Raw genomic sequence first — 21,416 nt, forward strand, 5'->3', positions numbered from 1 at the left:
AGGAGTCGCCCCACCTGACCCCCTCAGATTTGCTTTATATTTTAGTCATATGTTGTACCTGTAAAAATATTAAAACCTGCAAATTTGAGGTCTGTAGCTCTTACGGATTTTCTGTGGCAGCCATTTAAAGTTGGAGTAGAGGGGTCTAAATTTGGACCCAAAAGTTGCCCTTTAAATAAATTTCATCTTTGGGAGTCTGTGCCTTCTTTATAAAAAGAAAGAGAAGTCTGAAACTTTGTATACACACTAACTGTATGCCCAATTTGTCAAAAATAAAAAATAAAAAATTCTGTAATTGCGGGTTGTGTCACGGGGTCATTAAATATGCAAGAAAAATGTAATGTTTTGTAAACTGGCAAGTTTAGCCCCCTAAATTCACATTTTTGGTCAGATTTATTATTTTTTGTTGTCACTGATGCTATATATAGGATAAATACAATGCATATCCAAAAAATTGAGGTCACAACTCATTTACATTTCGAACAGCGCCCTCACGAAGATGAAATTTATTGGAAATTCAACATTTTCAGGGGCCCAAAGTCGATGTGGTCCACCTTCAAAATTTATAAAACATCACTTTTATATAACTACTAGTCTTAAATTACAACTTTGCTAAGTCCCAGTAATTGTATAGGTTGACTTCATATAAAATGACAAGCCCAAAGTTGACCATTTTCTTATGATTGCATGTAGTGCAAATGTGCCGAATTCGGAAGGCTTGAAAGTCAAATTGGCCACAATATTAAAAATAAATGATTAGATGAGTAGTTATTGGCCCTATTTACTTTTATTTCCATTTCATTTTCAATATATACATATTTTCTATGCAGTAGCCATTTACAGTTGGAGTAGGGGATCTAAATTTGGACCCAAAAGTTGCCCTTTGAATAAATTTCCTCTTTGGGAGCCTGTACCTTCCTAATAATAAAAAGAGAGAGAGAGGTCTGAAACCTTGTATACACACTAATTGCATGTCCAATTTGTCAACAAGTAAAAAAAAATAAATGTCTGTAATATTGCGCGTTGTGTCACAGGGTCCTTAAATATGCAAAAAAATGTAATGTTTTGTATACTGGCAAGTTTAGCCCCCCTAAATTCACATTTTTTGCCAGATTAATTGCTTTTTGTTGTCACTGATGCGATATATAGGACAAATACAATGCATATCCAAGACATTGAGGTGACCATTTATTTACATTTCCAACAGCGCCCTCGCGAAGATGAAAATTAATGCAAATTCACCATTTTCAGGGGGGCTTAAAGTCGATGTGGTCAACCTTCAAAATTTATAAAACATCACTTTTATATGACTACTAGTCTTAAATTGCAACTTTGATCAATCCCAGTAATTTTATAGATTGACTTCATATAAAACGACAAGTCCAAAGTTGACCATTTTCTTATGATTGCATGTACTGCAAATGTGCCGAATTCGGAAGGTTTAAAAGTCAAAATGGCCACAATATTGAAAATAAATGACTAGATGCATAGTTATTGGCCCTATTTACTTTTATTTCCATTTTATTTTCAATATTGGGGCCAATTTGACTTTCAAGCCTTCCGAATTCGGCACATTTGCACTACATGCAATCATAAGAAAATGGTCAACTTTGGGCTTGTCATTTTATATGAAGTCAACCTATACAATTACTGGGACTTAGCAAAGTTGTAATTTAAGACTAGTAGTTATATAAAAGTGATATTTTATAAATTTTGAAGGTGGACCACATCGACTTTGGGCCCCCTGAAAATGTTGAATTTGCAATAAATTTCATCTTCATGAGGGCGCTGTTCGAAATGTAAATGAGTTGTGACCTCAATTTTTTGGATATGCATTGTATTTATCCTATATATAGCATCAGTGACAAAAAAAAAAAAAAAATCTGACCAAAAATGTGAATTTAAGGGGCTAAACTTGCCAGTTTACAAAACATTGCATTTTTCTTGCATATTTAATGACCCCGTGACACAACACGCAATTACAGAAATTTTTATTTTTATTTTTGACAAATTGGGCATGCAGTTAGTGTGTACACAAAGTTTCAGACCTCTATCTCTTTTTATAAAGAAGGCACAGCCTCCCAAAGATGAAATTTGTTTAAAGGGCAACTTTTGGGTCCAAATTTAGAACCCCCTACTCCAACTTTAAATTGCTGCCACAGAAAATCCGTAAGAGATACAGACCTCAAATTTGCAGGTTTTTAATATTTTTACAGGTACAACATATGACTAAAATATAAAGCAAATCTGAGGGGGTCAGGTGGGGCGACTCCTTGATTTCATATGGAGTGACCCACAGAGAGTACTTTAAATGTAGCTTGTACCGTTTTCGTGTGGCATTCTTCAGAAGTGAGCGGTCCGTTTACCAAAATTTTCGGTCAAATCTCCATTCAATTAACACGGGAGTTGGCTAGCTATGCCTTGCCCTCACTCACTATTTTACCAAAGTACCAAATTTCTGAACATCTAACCTATAGCTGTAATTTTAGGTCATGTACTTTTAATATTGGCCGGTTAACCCTAACCCTAACCCTACCACAATATACTGCCGGCCATTTTGAAAAAGTCCACTGAACCAATGTAGATACCTTTTATGCAAAAAAACCCGGCAAAAAAGCTTTCCGGATTCGGTTTCAGCAGCCAAAATGGCTATAGAATCCACTCGTCTAATAAATGATTTGCAAAAATGCTATCATTTGCCCAGGTACGGTATTGTGCAAAATTTTACTAAACAGCAGAGTAAAATCTTTCCCTTACTCAACACCGGGTAATTTTACTCAATTCATGTGATGTTTGGTTTATAATGTGATTTTTGGTTTACATTGTGATATTTTGGTTTAAAATGTGATTTTTGATCAAAAAATTAGTTTTTGGTCTAAAATGTGCTTTTTGATCAATAATTAGATTTTTTGTTGGTCAAAAATCAAAATGTGACTTTTGGTCAAAATTAATGTGATTTTTGGGTTGGAAGGTGTTTTGGTCAAAATGTGATTTTTTTTTTTGTATGTATGATTTGTTTTCCTTTTCTAAAACATCTTGTTTTAAAATTGGGAAACAAATGATAATGACGTAGATATTCATTTGTTTTATACACATTACCCTAAAAAAATGCGGACAGTCCTATATTGCATAATATGTATTTCGATTGAACATCTGCATTTTGTACCATTCAAAGAACAGTAGTTTTAGCTAGTAGTAACTATACAGTTAATATTGATGAGAATTTCAATAATATGATATTGGAATTAAATTCATAGTCCCTCTTTAAAAATAAAATGTTATCAATTTCAGACAATTGAGGCCCGATTTAAGGGGGTAAAACACACATAGCCAATTTTGTGCCTATTTTAAAATTTTTCTCAAAAATTATAGCGTATTGGTGAAAAGTAAGACATGTATATTATAGGGACAAGGATTACAACTACTGCACTGAAAATTCAGCAACTCAAGCCAAGTAGTTATTGATTTATTGATCAAATATTGGGTTTCCCTCATTTTTGACTGTAACTCCACAACTGCTGTCTGTGCTGAAATAAAATTTCCAGTGCAGTAGTTGTAGTCCTGCCCTGTAATATACATATCTTACTTGTCACCAATGCGCTATAATTTTGGAGAAAAAAAAAAATAGGCAAACAAAATTGGCCAGGGGTGTAAACTATTCAGGAAAGTTAAAATGAGAAAGAATCCTCACTTTGCAGTTTTTTATGTTTCTTATTATTTTGTGATGATAAAAGTAAGGATATTTTAACACTTTAGAAATTTCTCGTTTGTTATGTTTCTTATTACTTTGTGAGGAAAAGTAAGGAATTTTTGTATTACTTTGGAAATTTTTCACTTGTTATCATCATGTTTTGTGATGACAACAGTGAGAATTATTTTCATCATTTCGCCAACTTCTCATTTGTTATGTTTAACGTTTCTTATTATTTTGTGAGGAAAAAGTGAGGATTTTTTATCACTTTGGAATGTTTTCATTTGTTATATTTCTTATTATTTTGTGATGAAAAAAGTTGTTCATTACGACGCCAATTTTTCATTCATTTTTTAAAATTATTTTGTGATGAGGATTTCTATCACATTCGAAATATAATTAGATATGGCACGATTTGGGGAGAAATTTTGGCACCTATTTTTTGGACATCATAATAATTCATCACTTTTTTCATCACTTTGAAAACAATATTACAAAATGCAATCAAACAATATCAAGGCATGGAATAATAATATTAAATTTCTCAATCCATGGGCTTAAAGCAACATTGTAGGCCTACATTATACAGAAAATTTAAAAAAATCCGAAGTAATTTCAAAATCTTTTTTTCATACAAAATAATGTGAAACGTAACAAATGAAAAATTTGCGAAGTGATGAAAAAATCCTCACTTTTGTCATCACAAAATGATAGAAAACATTAAAAATCAAAAATATAAAAGTAGTAAAAAATCCTCACTTTTTTTTCACCAGAAAAATATAAGAAACATAATAAATAAAAATTTGCAAAGTTATGACAAAATTCTCACTTTTTCCTCACAAAATATTAAAAGACATAAAAAATTCAAAATGTGCAAAGTGATGAAAAACTATCACTTTTCCTCACAAACTATAAATAAGAAACATAACAAATGAAAAAAATTACAAAGTGATAAAAATCCTCACTTTTTCCTCAAAAAATATTAATAAGAAACATACCAAATGAAAATATTACAAAGTGATAAAAATTTCAGGTTGGTACAATTTGTGACCCTAACTTCTCATACCCGACTTTTCAACCTAAAAATTTCAGCCAATATGGTACATATTTTCTAATGATTTAAGCAAAATATTTTTTTTTAATTCTCAAAAACCCAACTTAACTAAACTTCAAATGTGTATCCATTATTTAAATTCAATCAATCCCGGAAATTAAGCATGTTATTAAAACCCTAAGCCACGATGGGTAGATTTGTTTTTGATTACCCAGATCAGCTATAATGCGTATAAAGGCTACTGCATGGAGGTGAGGTTTATGACCAAGAAATGTAAATATTGACTTTCCCTCTGTGTGTGTCATCACATGAACAATTACGTAATCGTATTGACTTTTGTTGAACCATGGTTGAACTTGTTAAAAGGTCAGTGAACTCATCATCACTCCTGCCAGAGACCATTTTCTCGGGGTGCCCTGTGCAAGGCAACATGATTCAGCTTTGGCCCTTCAGATCTGTAACCTAACTTTTCCAAGCTGTCCCAAAAAATCTCTTTCCCCGTGAAAATTTGCTATCAATGCTAAAATGCGACGGGGGATACCGGAGCCAGGGGCCAAAATTTCCACATCGCATCGTTCAACTAAAAACATTAATTACCAGGACAAATGCGCGCGAAAAAATTGCAATGAACAAAATAATCATGTGCCATAAAATCGTGCCAAAGCCCACCCCTATAGCCAAAGTCATCCTTAAAGAACTAATATCACTTTCAAAACATACTGAATCTTCAATTATTAGGGGGGCTGAAAAATATGTAGGGGGGTTATAAAATTTTGGAGTTCTGAATATAGGGGATTCAAAAGTTTTGGGTGTATGAAGAGGGAGGTTAAAAAGTTTTTGTGCACTTAGAGGGGGGCTGTAAAAACTTTAGCAACATTAGTCAGTCCTGAAGCAAAAAAATAAAGAATAGCCTGCAATATTTTCGTAAATGTTCCAGTATTAAAAACCAAAACAAAAGTTCATTCCAGATAAGGGTATTTATTTGATACAGTTAACATAATTTAACTACGTCCACGCCTAAACGCAAAACCTGTTATTTTTGAACTACGTCTGCGCCGACTGCGCCGACATAAAAACCAAGACCTACGGTCCAAACACTGCCGGGAACACTGCATGTAGCAGCAAAACACTCAAACGCTTCTGGTATCAAACACAAAACAACATACCATCCCAATTCAACTTCAACGGGGACAAATCCCCCTCCAACACTGCGTCCATGCCCCATTTATAAAATCACCCATTTTAATTACGACCACACACAAAGCCCAAACATGCTAAATTTCGACTACGTCTGCGCCGACATTAAACCAGGACCTATACTTTGTCCAATTTACATGTACCAACAACAAATTCAAACACTATCAAACACAAAACAACATCTTGTAGGCCTACTCCTTCAACGCCATTGTGGGACAAATCCCCCCGCAACACTGCGTCCACGCTCCATTTTTAAAATCACCACTTTTAACTACGTCCACGCCCAAACGCAAAATCTGCCATTTTCAACTACGGCTGCGCCGACTGCGCCGACTTAAAACCAAGACCTATGTCCAACATACTGTTCATGTACTGCCAGTCTGCCACCACATTCACACACAATTTAACATATTATACTAATTCAACATCATGGGCACAAATCCCCCAAACACTATGTCCCATTCATAAAATCACCAATTTTATCCACGTCCAAGCCCAAAGCCCAAACCTGTTAATTTTCAGCTACACACTAAAAACTACGGGGTTATATTTTCCGTGGTCATTTTGAATTGACCACGTTTGGGGTTGTTTTGACCCTTCAAGGGGGTTGTACTGTTTTAATTTGACCACATTCACGAGGTCATTTTAGCCACGACGAACGTGGTCAAAAACTTAGTGGTCATTTTGCCGATACCATCGCGCATTGATATCAGTTTCAATCTTCCGCTTTGAAAATCTCAATTCATAAATGAGTTTAAACATGAGCTGCAATTAATGTTTGTTGATTAATAAATAAAACTAATTTTTTGACTGAAGTTACCCAATTTGTCAACTTTATAATGACTTGCATTTCGGAACTATTTGCACACACGGTGTGCATCGGCTCACGTGGTCACATCAGCGCCATATTTGTTCTGATTGTGCAGCTCAGCGGATTGTCGTGTGCTTGTCTGCATGATGGAATATGAAAAGTTAGTTGAAAAGTGAGACTGCAAGGATGCATAGACCCTTGTCTATGCACGCAGATTCATTCAATTTCATGCTGTCGTGGCTGGTGTCTTGGCTGCAGTTGTTATAAGCTTATATCATGTAAGCTTATAATATGTGAACTGTCATAGGCGATGACTGACTGTGTGTGAGTGTGATACACAGATGCATTTTGCAGTTTGCTGTTTATGTAATGCTTTCTCTGTGCAGAAACACACTTATGTCCTGGTGGGACCAGCATGACCATAGGCCTACTAAAAAAATCCAAACAACCCCTAAATGTGGTTATTGAGTAACCCTATAAAACAACCCTTTTAAATGGGTCATTTCATTTGACCCCGAAATGAGGTCATTAAGTAACCCAATAAGGCAACCCTTTTGAAGGGGTCATTTCATTTGACCCCAAAATGTGGTAATATTTTGACCCCAATGGGGTTACTATTTGACCCAAATACGTAGTCATTGCAATGACCCCGACCAATGGGGTCAAAATGACCCCGTTAGTGGTATGGTGTTTAGTTGATAACTATGCTGGGGTCAAAAATGACCCCGTTTGGGTCATTTTTGACCCCGGTAGTTTTAAGTGTGTACGTCTGCGCCGACTACGCCGACATAAAAACTAGACATATAATTTGTCCTAGTAGGCCTATACATGTACCAACAACTAATTCAAATACAATCACACAAAAAAATACCACATCTTGAACTCCTTCAACGGTATAACGGGGACAAATCCCCCACAATACTACGTCCACGCCCCATTTTTAAAAACCTGTCAATTTTCAACTACGTCTGCGCCGACTGCGCCTTGTTAAAACCGACACCTAGGGCCTATAGGCCTACTCCCGAGTAGTACCAGCAAACATACTTCCTTTGTTTCATCTGCAACTTAAATAATGCATCTACGCTGCATTGATCAACCCGCCAATTTAAACTGCGTCCACGTCAAACGCCAACTCTGTCGGTTTTTTGACTACGTCTGCGCCAACTGCGCCCACAAAAAAAACCAAGACCTATACTTAGTCTCCAGAATAACACACTCACAACATTACCATACACAAATCATTAAAACAGAATACCCCACTCAAGCACAAAACACCCTATTCCAATACATACAAACATGTTACAACTTTATACAACTATACCCCCGAGAGGGGTATTCTGTAGTCGTATTATCCGTATATCATATGGTAAGACAATTTAAGGTTTTAAATTCGGGTTCCCCAAAATCTTGCATGTGTAAGGGGGAGGCAAAGATTTTTTGCACGCCAAGGGCGGGGGGCAAAGCATTTTTGGCATATCGAAAGGGATTTTTTGGCACGGCCAAAGGGTGGGCAAGCGATTGTTGGCAGACCATTTGGAGAATTCACCACCCCGGGGTACAGATAATTAATATTGCACCACCCGTAAGCTACTAGTAGCTTCAAATCGTAAATCGTCAGTCGATCTGCAAATAAAATTAAGAAAAGATTCTTTCGTCGTGACGCACACTCTCTGAGCCTAAATATTGCCAGGTCAGAGGTTGAGGTCAGAGGTCACATTTCATCGTCAAGTAAAATTTTGGGTTGTTTACATCGTTTGTGTGTAATTTAGTGCCTACGTTTTATGAGATATTGACAGAAAATGAGCACTGAATCCGATTATTCGGATTCAGAGCAATCTGACCATGGGTCTGGAGGTAAGGCAGACGTAGGAGGATTGGGTCTAGCGATTGTAGATATTCCAACAGGGAACGATTCATCATCGCCGCCACTTTCGCCTGCCAAGTCAAGACAACGAAGTGATTCGGAGTGAGTGTTTTTGTTTTTACAATTAACTTTAATATCATGAATATGTGAAATATTGGCTGTAAAATACCATATGTTCGTGTTATAACTAGGTACAATGTACATTGCTGCTGTGACTAAGGATACTGAGTTTGTTGATTGAAGGAGATTGAGATTATATTTTAATTTTGAAAAAGTACCATATTATTTTTTCCAGATTTCCTTTTACGCCAGTCGTCCAGCGCATATTATTTTCTATAAGGTCCTATGCACACGCTTGACATTGCGCACATATACGCGATGGTTAACGCATAAAGGGAATCCTGAATAATTGTATAATCTAAAACTACAGCATTGTTTTGCAAAAGTGCCATACTAACGCTTACTTTCCTATTTGGAGAGGTGAGGATGTCAATTTTGACATCCTTGTCTGTTTACAAACAGGAAGGTAGACAAAAGACCTGTCACAACCGTTCCGGTTGTCTAAACACTCAAGTATCAGAAGGATGGTCCACAATAGAGTGATTCACACAATTTTTATGAATAGGAATTAATTTAAAAAGCTGTCATACATTGTACATAGAACCACATAATATAGCTAGTTTGCCATCAAGATTTTGAAGATCATGTCAGTAAATAAATATTTTGTTCTGGTTCTGGGACTGATTATTTGGACTATACTACAGATAGGTATCCCAGGCAAACCTTAGTTAACACATTTGCTAGTCAGCGAAATTCGCCGAGACCGGGGTCCAAACACAATCAATGCATATTTACATAGAAATTTGAATTTTTTTTTTCGAGAACAGGTCGGTGAAGGAAACCTACATAAATATGTTTTCTATACTTCACTTGACCCAAATTTATGATTTTTTATGGTGATGAGCCACTCGCTCATGGAATTTTAGAGGGATTTTTATAGCAGTTCCATTAAAAAAAGCTGCTATTGCCATGAGACTAAGATCTAGAAACACCCCTAAATGCTGTTTTGGGGAATTTTGCTAGCAGAATCTTTTTTGATTAAAGTCAATCTTTGACAAGATGTAACTTTGTTACGGAAAGTGCTATGACAAAAATGTTTTCAGTTTTGGCTTTACTCAAGGGCTTTAATTTGATACCGTATGTAAAATGATGCAGTTTGATGGCAAATTGAATTTACCTAGCATACCTACTACAGAGATGTAGGGTTTTTAATATTTTTAAACTCTTATTTAATGGATCTACTAAATAGGGTTTTTAATAGGTAGGCCTACAGGTAGTTAGTGAAGGCACAATGTATCTGAAAATTTTATCAATAATCAAAATAAATGTGGCCTATAAAAATGACATCATTTGAGGATGATATTTACCTAATTTTATAGTGAAAACAAATACATACAAAAAAAAAGAGCTTAAAAATCTACAACTAGCAAAAAAATTCATTCACCAACTTGCAAGAAATAGCTGCAGATCAGTGGCTGAGAATTGGAACTGTTTTGTTGATGCTGGACAATGTATTTTCTGAAGATTTTTGGCAGGAAGTTGAGTGAATAATTGATTATTTGAAGCAAGATGTTACCAAGGCTCTTATAGCATGATGGCAGGAATCCATATCTATGAATTCATGGCAAATTCTCCACATGTTTTTAGCATGAAAATTAATTGAAAAATGTGATGACATGTGAATGACTCCAAAAATGAATGCAAGGCTACGAATGTTATCTGAACTGCAGGAAATTTTTTTGTAGATCCAATGGTTGATTCAACAGGTGGCATATTTTTGTTGATTGATTGATTTCCCCTCCCCCCCCCAAAAAAAAAATTAGGTCTTTTTGGGAAAATGTATCTACAATATGAAAGGTCAAAATTTTCAATTGATCATCGACTTTTCCTGCCAGCTACACTTTAAGTACATAGCATTAGATTTATAAAGTTTACTTCGAGGACTGTTATATATCAAAAATTTTAAAAATATCAAATGGTAATAATTTGTCATAAAATTTGTATTATATCGCGAGTTTCAAAAAAGTAAAATTATTTGATATCAGAAGGACATTCTTTGTATTTTGAATGCATATCAAATGTCTGATGTGCTCTCATGTCCCACAAAAATACTGTCGAAACGCTCATACCAGAGCCTTTAAATGTGATCAATAATAATATATTCTGTCAACATGTGTTTTCACAGATCAGACCATTCCTTCTCAGATGAATATTCTGGCTCGGAACTTTCAACTCAAAGAAGTGACAGAACTCCAAGTCCTACAAGACAGAAGAAGTCAAAGGTGAAGCTAAAAGATGGTACTACCTTGGATCTTACTCCTCCTGAGGATCTCCTTCCCAATGCTGAGAAGAGAGCCAGAAGGCATATAAAGCATGAAGAGGTAGGGAATTAAAAAAGACAAACTGTGAAATACAGTCTTGTTATACTGGAAGGTAATTCAGTTTGTCATGCTGAGGCCCAGAAATAAAATTAAGGTTGAGTGTGACCTTTAATGTAAAGAGAATTAAAGAGGAATTTTTGTTTTGAGACAGCTTACAATATACATGTAGGCAGGGCCAGCATTGGTTTATTCCAGTTGAAATCCATACACCCCTATGGAAGACATGTTGTGCTTTATCTCCCACACAGGGGTGTATATTTCAAATGGACTCATCTCATACAGTTTAGGTAATCCCATTTGAAATTCACACTCCCTGTTTGGGAGATTAAGGTCATGTATTCCATAGGGGTGTTTGGGTTTCAACTGATATAGCCCATTTTGTGAAGTGGATGCTGGCACATACTATTTATTACATTATATTATTGCATACTGGTTTTGTAATAAATATTCAAATATTCTTTGTGTCATTAAAACTTGTTTGTTTTTGTGTGTTATTGATTTGGAGTAACTATGCAAGACACTGCTATCCATTGCTTTGTAATGATATCAAATGATGCCCCAAACAATTTTTTCAATCCTACATCCAAGCAAGAAAGGTAACTAACATGTTACTAATATATCATGATAACTTCTAAAATAGATGTAAAAATTACTAGTTTCTCCTAATGCTTCCCACCACTTACATTTTCTTACAAGTAGGTATGGAAGAAAGTATTAGGACAATGCAACCACCCTGTAGGTTTTACCAAGGATTCTCGAGTACTAATATACTATAGGATAAGCCACTCGTTTGCGCAAATGAAGTCAGTCATTCAGCCTATGCGCCTTCATGCATGTGATGGCATAGCTGTACCCAAATGCGTGTAGGAGTGTATAACCTGTGGAAGAGATGATGCAATGTTTACGTCATCGTTTCCAAAAAAAAAAATTAAATGGCGAAAAAGCGGCGAACATTTGGTCGAATCTTTCTATTACTATCATATCGTGAAAAACCAAATAGCTGAGGAGTTAGCTCAATATGCTAGGAAAATATTCTGTTCGATGACCCTATGACGAGACTGGCTAAATAAGCTGTATTTTTTCTGGAAAGGGTCCGAAAAATTGGCAGTCGATGGGCGCCATCTTGGATAAATTTGGTGTACTGAAAATGCCCAGCAACTGTCAATCAAATACGAACTTGTCAATTGAATATAGGATAAGTCTGTTCCACCGTGGCAGAATCGCTAACGTTGTTGTGCGAAACGTCTTGTCGTAAATTTTAGGCTAAAGTGCCTGAGCGTTACCAGGGCGTTACTAGGTGTACTGAAAAAGCCTAGCAACCGTCACTCAAACTGCCGATGTGTCAATTAAGTTGCCGTAAAGTGACTTCAATTTTTATACAGGGTTTGAATACGAGTGTCACAGCCCTGGTTTTACTTCAGAACACACCCCAGCATATATCAACATACAATTTGCTTGCAGAGAATAACAGCCTTTGTTTTTTCTGATTAGCTTATTCAATCATCAGACAATCATAATAACAAACTGGTAATCTGATTGACCAATTATGCATCAAAGCTGCACTCTGTTCTCGTGAAGGGTCTCAAAAGGACTACAAAGCTCTGTCTATGTCGCTCATTAACAAAGCATGTGCATCAATCAGAGCAAAAGAGGGCTATTCTTATATAGAAGCTAGTTAGAAATAATATCAAAATTATGATTTCTATTTTCTTTTTCACCTAGGTGTCTGATGCTATTTACGAATTAACAAAATGTACAGCATTAGCCAGACTGGTGTATGGGGATGACAATTGGAAGTTAGCAGAAAGTCACACAAACCTGGCATATGCTTACTTAACACTTAAAAGTAAGAAAAATTATTCCATACTTTTTGGTGGTTACCACTATTATAAACCAAAGCAAATCAAGGTAGTGGCAAATCTTAACTAATTTCCATTTCAAGTTAAAATTTTCAAATTGGTACTTAAATAAAAGGGTTGAGCATATAAGAGATTACAAATTCAACATAACAAATGGTCATTACCATACAATTTCATAAAAATACCACCATGCCTTTATGCTTGTAGAAGTGGCTCATATTTTAGCAAGTTGTGGTGATAAGCGGGTCATTTTGAAATAGCATAAATGTGTGATTTTTAATGGTTTGTGGCATCCTCTGATGCTTTCAACTTTTTAATTTTCTGTTTGAAGAAAAAAAGAGAATATAAGTGTTATTTAAAACTCTTTATTTCTTGTTTGCCTTTCTTCGAGCCTCTTTATCAATCTGTTTTCTTTAATATTAAAGAGTTTCATTTGTAGGATTGTTTCATACGATTGGTGATTTTTTGGTAGACAAATTCAGAAAAATTGTACTCACTTTCTGAGCTTTCGATGACCGGTTATGCCATCTTGATCACAGATGTCCAGGCTCACTGCACTTCCCACCATGGGACTTGGTAGTTTCATTCCCATAGGTTCTTGATTGTTTTGTTTAAGATTTGATTTGTGAACTGATTTTTCACTTTCCTTTCCATAATTTTCTGTTGTCACTTTTTTGTTTAAAAATGTCATTGTCTCTGCTTTGCATTTGTAGTTATAAAAAAGTGCACTAAAGTAACAGTGATATTTGGTTTATAAATTGTACAGATTTGCCAGTGCAAGCTCAGTACCATGCAGACATAGCTAAGAACATCATGTTGTCTGGTCTACATACCTCGGATTCAAGCAGCTCTAAGGCAGAATTACTACTCATGCTGGTCAAGATGTACTATGTGTTAGGAAGGGCCTTCACCATTCTTAAGAAATATCCTTATGTTTGAAGTTGTTGTGACTTTTAATTATCTGAGAGACATTGTATGTGAAGAGGGGTTGTCATGTTGGTCACAAATGGTAAAAAAGTGACATAATAATTGTAAATGTGTTAATGAAGGTTTGGTATAGCATTGTTTCAGACAATTTTTGAATATGAACATTCTATAATCTAAGAGTATGACGGATCATCAATGATCATCTGAAGGTGTTTTATAAATGGGTAAAATAAACAATCATTGGTTGAAACAAAATGTGCACTATAAGTATAAGTGATAGTAATTATGTATAAATCTTCAAACTTGATGAACCTATTTCCAATAAGATGCTGTGTTCGATACCATATCATTCCTGGGATGAGTTTTACTGTGACTGTATTTCCTTAACTGATATATTTACATACCCTGAATCTGAGCAGAATCTAATGAAAGCAGAGAAGGTATCAGATGAAAGAAAGAAACTTGGACGATCAGAAGGCACAGAGAAAATTGACTTGGATATCAAGATAGCAATAGCAATGGCAAAGTAAGTAGTAAAATAGGTTTTGGCATCACAGAACTATTGTAATAATTTCATACACTCTTAGATAGGAACGCGTATTACTTGTTGCTCGATAAATTAGACAAAATAATGCACTTGCGCTGATGTTGATGCGTCTAATGCACTCCCCTTCGGGGCTCGTGCATTAGACACATCAACATCAGTGCGCATGCATTATTTTGTCTAATTTCTCTCCCAACAAGTAATACTTGTTCATTAACCTATAAATATCATATGGAGTAAAATGGTAGTCACATCTCTAAGGTTTAGAGTTGCAAATTATGGCAGGTCAAAGGAGCAATATTCAGTGTAAAATGCATAGTAAGCAGGTTAGGTTATTGTGTAGGTCTAATCTTGGCACAGGATGTTACTTTTTTAGTGTTTTTAGATTTACACTTCAAAATATCCTAAACTGGAAGTGATGAACGAATGATTGGTTGATTGATTGATTGATTGATATGTGTCATAAAATTCTAGTAAAAAGCACTAATTCCTGGGCACTAATTACCCATTTTATCAAGACAAAAATACAGGACATGAAAGAGGAGATTTTAAGGTATTTGCTTTTGGGAAAAAGAAGACCTATTGATCTTTTGCAACCACCAATCGTGTATATTTTTCCTCCACTGTAAATTTTATATTTGCTGGCATCCGTCTCATTCACCCTTGTATTGCTCATAATTATAGTGGTAATATATAGATGATGGTAGAAACCAAACTCCAAGATGCTTTTACTAATTGATAGTGTATCTCGTCTCAAGTTGAGAGCTGCACCATGTTGGATTTCGCAGTTAGCAGATTCAAATCGTACATGCTAACCCAATCCTGCAAGGCATACAACATGTGCGTAGAAGAACGATTTGTCCGTACAGTGGCAACGCAATCCCATAAATGCACAGATTTTAATCTGCCACTGTGAAATCCAACATGCCGTTACTCTCAAATTTAGACAAGACACCAGGTGCATACTTCAGGCAGTTTTTCATCTTCTTCAGCAATGAAATATTATGATATAAAAACAAAACTGATAAAATGAATAATTTTTTATTCTGTCATGAGACCATTGATGTTTTTTGTTGTTCTATATTTGTTGACAGGTTATTTGCCAATCAGAACAAACAGGCTGCCAGTCAGGGGTACTATGAACAAGCTATGAAGAAGGTTGAAAAAAATTATGGCAATGATAGCATGGAACTCATCGCTATATACCAAGACATGGGGAAAATATCCTTTAGTTTTCAAAAGATTTATGTAAATTTTACTTGAACTATTAGACTGCTATAGAGGTTATCCGTGTTCTATAAGTTGCATATCCTATCAGCGACTGCTATACCTTGTTTAGGACTTTCAAAAGAAGTACCTGCATGTGCAACCATGACTGCTTCAAAATAGCCCGCCAAAGTCTGAAAGTCATGCAGGTAACTCCGAGGTTGTGCATTGAATTGGTTTGAATGAGGAATACTATTGGAATCAGCGGCCTTTGTTAGAAGTCACGCATGAGTAAAGTGGATACCCTCTATTATATGTGTTTGTTTGTTTGTTTGTTTGCTTGTTTACTATATTCCTTAACTTGTAATTTACTTGGAACAGAGTAAAGGTAAACATGCAGACCATGATAAAGCTACAGAGAGCTACTTGCAGGCATATTCTATTTCACTGTCAAAGTAAGTAGTTGATAAGTTGATATACAAAGACCTTTCACAGTGTCCTATTTGGCGCAGTTTATGGCTTAAATATGAAGTCTGATTGGCTAATTGAATCATGTCATCATCACATCAGCACCTCATTCGCCAATCAATCACGTGATGCAGGCGTTCCTTTAACGTGATTGATTGGCAGCAGTGCAAAGGTCTTTGCAAAAGCCTGTAGCTGTGAAAACCAATATTACCCGAGAAACATGCAGACTGGTTCTGGGATAGCATTAGTTTTTGGAGGCCATAGTAAAGGGGGCATATCTAATAGGGCTAGGAAGACCATACTTCCTAGGAGTGAATTGATATAAATAAAGCTAGCCTGTAGTATTCGTGAAGTGTTTTTTTTCATTGCAAGCAGAGAAAAAAAAACCTACTTCAAGGCAATCATGTAAATATGTAAGACTCTAGTAGGCCTTTCTCATATAGAGTTATTTAAGCCAGGATAAGTCCTGTACTGTTTATGTATCCTTCAGGTAAAAAGTTGAAATGAAAATCCATGTTCCCTGAATGATAACTTGACAAGTTACATGAAATATTTTTCTGAGTTGTATCATGGGATGTGGTGCAACGCCAAAGTATTGAATTATTTTTGTATTACATGAATCAAGGATAACAAAGTATAAGAATATTACAAAGTTCTTGGTCTCCTATTGAGAATAGTTAATGGAACATTTCAATATATTTTTAATATAAATTCATGTATAAGATGGTGATGCTTGAATCTTGTCATGTCGTTGTTTTCAGCTATGATGGACAGAGTGAAGAAGTAGCCGAAGCAGCACATAAGTTGGCATTGGCCTATTCAGAGGGTGTTACTGTTGAAGCAGAAAGTAAGTGTGTAACTGTGTATGTGGGGGTGCACTTGTGCCAGCATTCTTTTGGGGTACTGTGTAACTTGCAGCAATAGCTTGTGGGGTACAACTTCTTTGGGGGGTATAAATCATGGATCCCATAAAGAAAAATAGCTTATAGGACCCATAAGGCCTGAGACATGCAAAAATGCAATTTTTAGAGGTACCTCATAAGGGGGGTAAGGTGGGTCTGTGTGAAAAAATGTTCCCCACAAACTATTGGTGGTATGTTTTTGGTACCCTACAAGAATGGTGTGATAAGAAATATACCCCATAAAGAACCACTGGCCTATTTTATACACACATAATGCTGGATCCCACAAGAATCCTGGTGTAAGTATGTGTGAATGTACACACATACGCTGGGGTGTGTATTCTTTGTGTGCTATAGTTGAAGCAAGCATATGTGTGTGGGGGAGGGGGGTGTATATTCATGCTCTGAAATGAATCGGTCACAGAATTTTGCTATGTTGTAAATGCAAGTGTAGTACATTGTTAAATGGGAAAGATATTTTGGGAGAAGAAACGTTTTTTAAAACTTTTCTTCAAAACTTAAAAGCCTTTTGCTGCTATCATATAAATTGTATTCATAGTTTTTATTCTTGTACAATTTTCATCTCACCTCATACTTGTGTATCTTAAACATAAAACCATGTTACCAAATAACTTCAATGTTGGTGTGTTTTTCTTAATATTAAATTTTAGCTGCTGCAGAGAGATATTTAGATGAGAGTCTTGGTATAAGACAAGTTTTATATGGGCCACATCATCCTAAGACAATATCAAGTCAGGAATCACTGTGTAAACTCATGATTAGAACAGAGAGGCAGGAGGTAAGGAACACTTTGACATTTGGTAGACCCAAGGAGGTTAGATCCAAAGAGTACCCTATGTGTAATGCTATGGTAAATCCACCATTATGGCTTGTCACTCATGGAGAAAAAGTAGTGTATCTCTTGCGTTTATTGGCTAAAGCCAAAAATGGAATGATAATTGGTGTATAAGCTAGAGCATTGCAAAGGTATGTGCATGCAGTGCTATAGCGTGTGTTTTTAGTACCACTTGTTAAACATAGAACGCAAACAACCGCACACGTTATATCGAAGTTTTCCGGGCGCATGGTGAAATAATCCAGAGATACACTATTAGTGATATTATTAGTGACATGCAAATATGACAGAGTCGGTAGTTTGGTTAAACTTCATGGGGTAGATAGGCCTCATATCATCATAATTTCTCCATAATTACAAATACCAGATTTAATATATAACCTGTGGAGCACCCTAAGCATCTCACACTCACTGTTTCGTCTTTGATAATCAGTGCTGCATGGTGATATCACAGGTCTCATTGGGTAATTCTACTTTATTGTAATGAGTTGAGTGATTGATGAGTGTGACATCCTTGGCTTTTCTTCACACTTAGTATTTAACAAGACCATCAGTTCCTCTAGTGCTTAATTTTGGTATTTTTCTTCCCAACTTGTCTGAAATTAGTACTTACAAAATTGGCAAAACTTTTAACTTCATACAAAAATCAAAGTTGGATCAAAGCACAATTAAGATTTTGTCCTAGCTCCATTCTATCCCTGCAAATGATAGACCAGTGTATATTTTGACTTTGCAGGATGCATTGTCCTTACTGAAGACAATCATTGCTGCCAAGAATGCTACATATGGAGATCTGAGTGAAGAAGTTGGTGAATCATACAAGCTCTATGGCTCTATATTACTAGCACAAGGGGAGATGGAGAAGGCACTGAGATACTTCAAAAAGGTGAGTGCTTATAAACTATTTGGGTTTCAAAATTTTACTTAAAAGACAAAGGAGTAAGATGTGATTGATTTGCTTTGATGATTGATAGATTGATTGACTGACTGATTAGTTGATTGATTACTTGATTAAATATTGATCAATTGATATTGATTAGTTTTGACTATGCAGTAAATCTTCTCTCACAATTCTTCCCTATAGTGCCATACCATCCAGAGTAACCTATTTGGAGCAGGACATAGGAAGTCAAAGGCAACACAACAAACTATTGACATGTTATTACAGTAAGTTATAATTTATTTTGTTGGATCAGAGATGCAATATTCATTCCCTATGAAAGCCAAAATAGTGACATTGGGCTATTCCCGTTGAAATCCATATACCTCCTATGATAGACATGACCTTAATCGTCCACACAGGGAGTGTGAATTTCAAATGGGGTTACCAGAATGGGTGATTCTATTGGAAATTGTGGGAGATTAAGGTCATGACTTCCATAGAGGGTGTATGGATTTCAACTGGAACAGTCCATTGTTTAACAACCTGTGCTAGGAACTTTGTGATTTGGGCTTTTATTTTGTGGGGTTTAGTATCCAGGCCACAAAAGGTTATTCTATGATTAAATATACACATGTCTCATGTTCAATCAAAATTGGGTAATTTTTACATGTGCTGAAAACAATATCAGAACTTTTTCCTGGCACTTGAGCATCAATCCTGAACAGAGAAGTGTTCCTCTTAGAATCCGGTTTGTGCCACAAATTGAAAGCTTTATTAAGTTTTACATCATGTACATTAGACTGATCAGCTTATTCTTACTCTCCCATGTTTTAATCTGGTATCTTTGTTACCATTTTCATTCTGTTCTATAGATCACCCATTTTAGCAGCTAAGGAAGGGCAGACTAAAGCAGGGCAGCTGAAGAGAAGACCACGCTTCTCAGCCAATGTGAAATAAATCCACCTAGCTTGTGTGTGCTGCAATACTCTAACTACAAAGTGAATTTCCCAGTTACATCATTTTTCACCCTCATGTGGGGATATCATTGGGCACAGCTTCATATCGCTAGTGTTCGCTCAAAGCGCTGGCTTACACACGCATGCGCTTAAAGACGCAGCATAGATGTGTGTGCGAAACAGCTTCCTCAGCGTGTTGGCATCACTGCCACATCAGGGTGGAAAATGGTATAGCTTCATTTGTTCAGCCAGACAGGCCTCATAACATTACAGATTGATATCATCTTGCATAGTGATATTCAACCTATAAACTTCAGAGTGGCAGATATTTATGCCTATGTGCAGTGCAAGTGACAATTTCATCATACTTTATACACAAACAAATTGAACTAATATGATGGATATTGCACATTCAGTGGATCTTCTCTTCTGTAGTAACAAAAGCATCACATTCTTGTGTTGATCAAATATGATTTTAGAGCCTTCTCTATGGAAGCCCAAAATTCACATCTGTATATGGCTGCTCTGAGAAGATTTGTCATCAAACTATCATGGTATGCTAGAGTAAACCTGTCATGGTTGTTGGTGTACCACGGACAAATCATTGTGAATGATAAACATATTTATATATCTTGTAATCTTTTGTAATCTGATTGGCTAAAAGTGCAGGAATAGTTTTGACTATGCCCATTGCCTTGGGTGACGGGCATAGTTAAGCCCATTGGCAAGGACTATGCCCATTGCCAAGGACCGCTGTGCGATGAGCATGGTTGATCTGCGTGTAAAAATTCAAGCATCACAATTCCCAGTGCGGTCAGATGACAAGAATCTTTGTCAGGTATCTTTGTCTACAACCATTACAACTGGTACAACAAATAAAACATATATTGACTGCTTTATATTCGGGGCACGGTTAAAAGTATAGTCCCTTGATGATCTCAAAACCATGCTATGAAGCACCTCTGGTTGTAGCATGGTTTTGAGATCATTGTGGGCCTATAATTTTATCTTATATTTTTATATTATGGAAGTGTATTTTCTGGAGCAACATTTCAATTGACAGAATTGGTTTTTCGTAAAGTGAATGTGGTTCATGAACGTGTGGGCTCATTATACCGCAAGTGTATTTCCATAGAATTGCCTCTCAGACTATAGTACCATATACTTGTTGCTGTAAAAGTTTACTACATTTGATTATGTCAAATAAAATTGACATTATAATGATGTCAGGCGCTCACATACCACATCCACATAAATTATACAAAAAACTAGTCCTGTAAATTGTCTTGCATGTTACCCGATGAACTGGAATGTAAGCAGAACATATGTGAAGTGAAATGACATGTGATGGATTGATGACCCCATGATACTATGGTGATCATTTACTTTGTAACTTATATCATGTCATTATTATGAACTGATGGAGGGAGTTGTGTGCAACTGTTATCATTGATATGCTATAATAAACATCTTGATAACACTGTGGTCTGTTTTGTAAAATTTGTGTGAGAACATCACCTTGCTATAGTATTATTGGTAGAATGTAGATTAATATAACATGTATCAAAATGATAAGAGCCTATCCTATCGGTTTCCAGTATCAATTGGCATGACTGTCCTCTCCACAAGCAGAGGCTATGCAGTGATGATCATCCTCATTTAAGTAACATTCTGCTTGTCCCCCAGTGAGATTTCTGATAGTACAATAAAACATGCTAGGTTTGGATGGTTGTTGAATATACAGACCTGTATCTGAC

The 21,416-nt window shown here is 35.9% G+C and overlaps 1 protein-coding gene across 1 annotated transcript; it reads left to right on the top strand.

The window, feature by feature from the left end:
- The first annotated feature begins 8,440 nt into the window (after positions 1–8,440).
- LOC140154131 (tetratricopeptide repeat protein 23-like) lies at positions 8,441–20,685 on the top strand. Its single transcript, XM_072176740.1, has 12 exons — positions 8,441–8,719; positions 10,863–11,058; positions 12,781–12,904; positions 13,684–13,840; positions 14,245–14,370; positions 15,483–15,609; positions 15,967–16,049; positions 16,824–16,909; positions 17,636–17,763; positions 18,557–18,706; positions 18,905–18,987; positions 19,576–20,685. Exons 1-12 carry the CDS (start codon positions 8,553–8,555, stop codon positions 19,658–19,660), a joined length of 1,512 nt encoding a protein of 503 aa, XP_072032841.1. The 5' UTR covers positions 8,441–8,552; the 3' UTR covers positions 19,661–20,685.
- The last annotated feature ends 731 nt before the right edge of the window (positions 20,686–21,416 follow it).

The sequence above is a fragment of the Amphiura filiformis genome, chromosome 1 (assembly GCF_039555335.1).
Source record: "Amphiura filiformis chromosome 1, Afil_fr2py, whole genome shotgun sequence".
Classification (NCBI taxonomy): Eukaryota; Metazoa; Echinodermata; class Ophiuroidea; order Amphilepidida; family Amphiuridae; genus Amphiura; species Amphiura filiformis.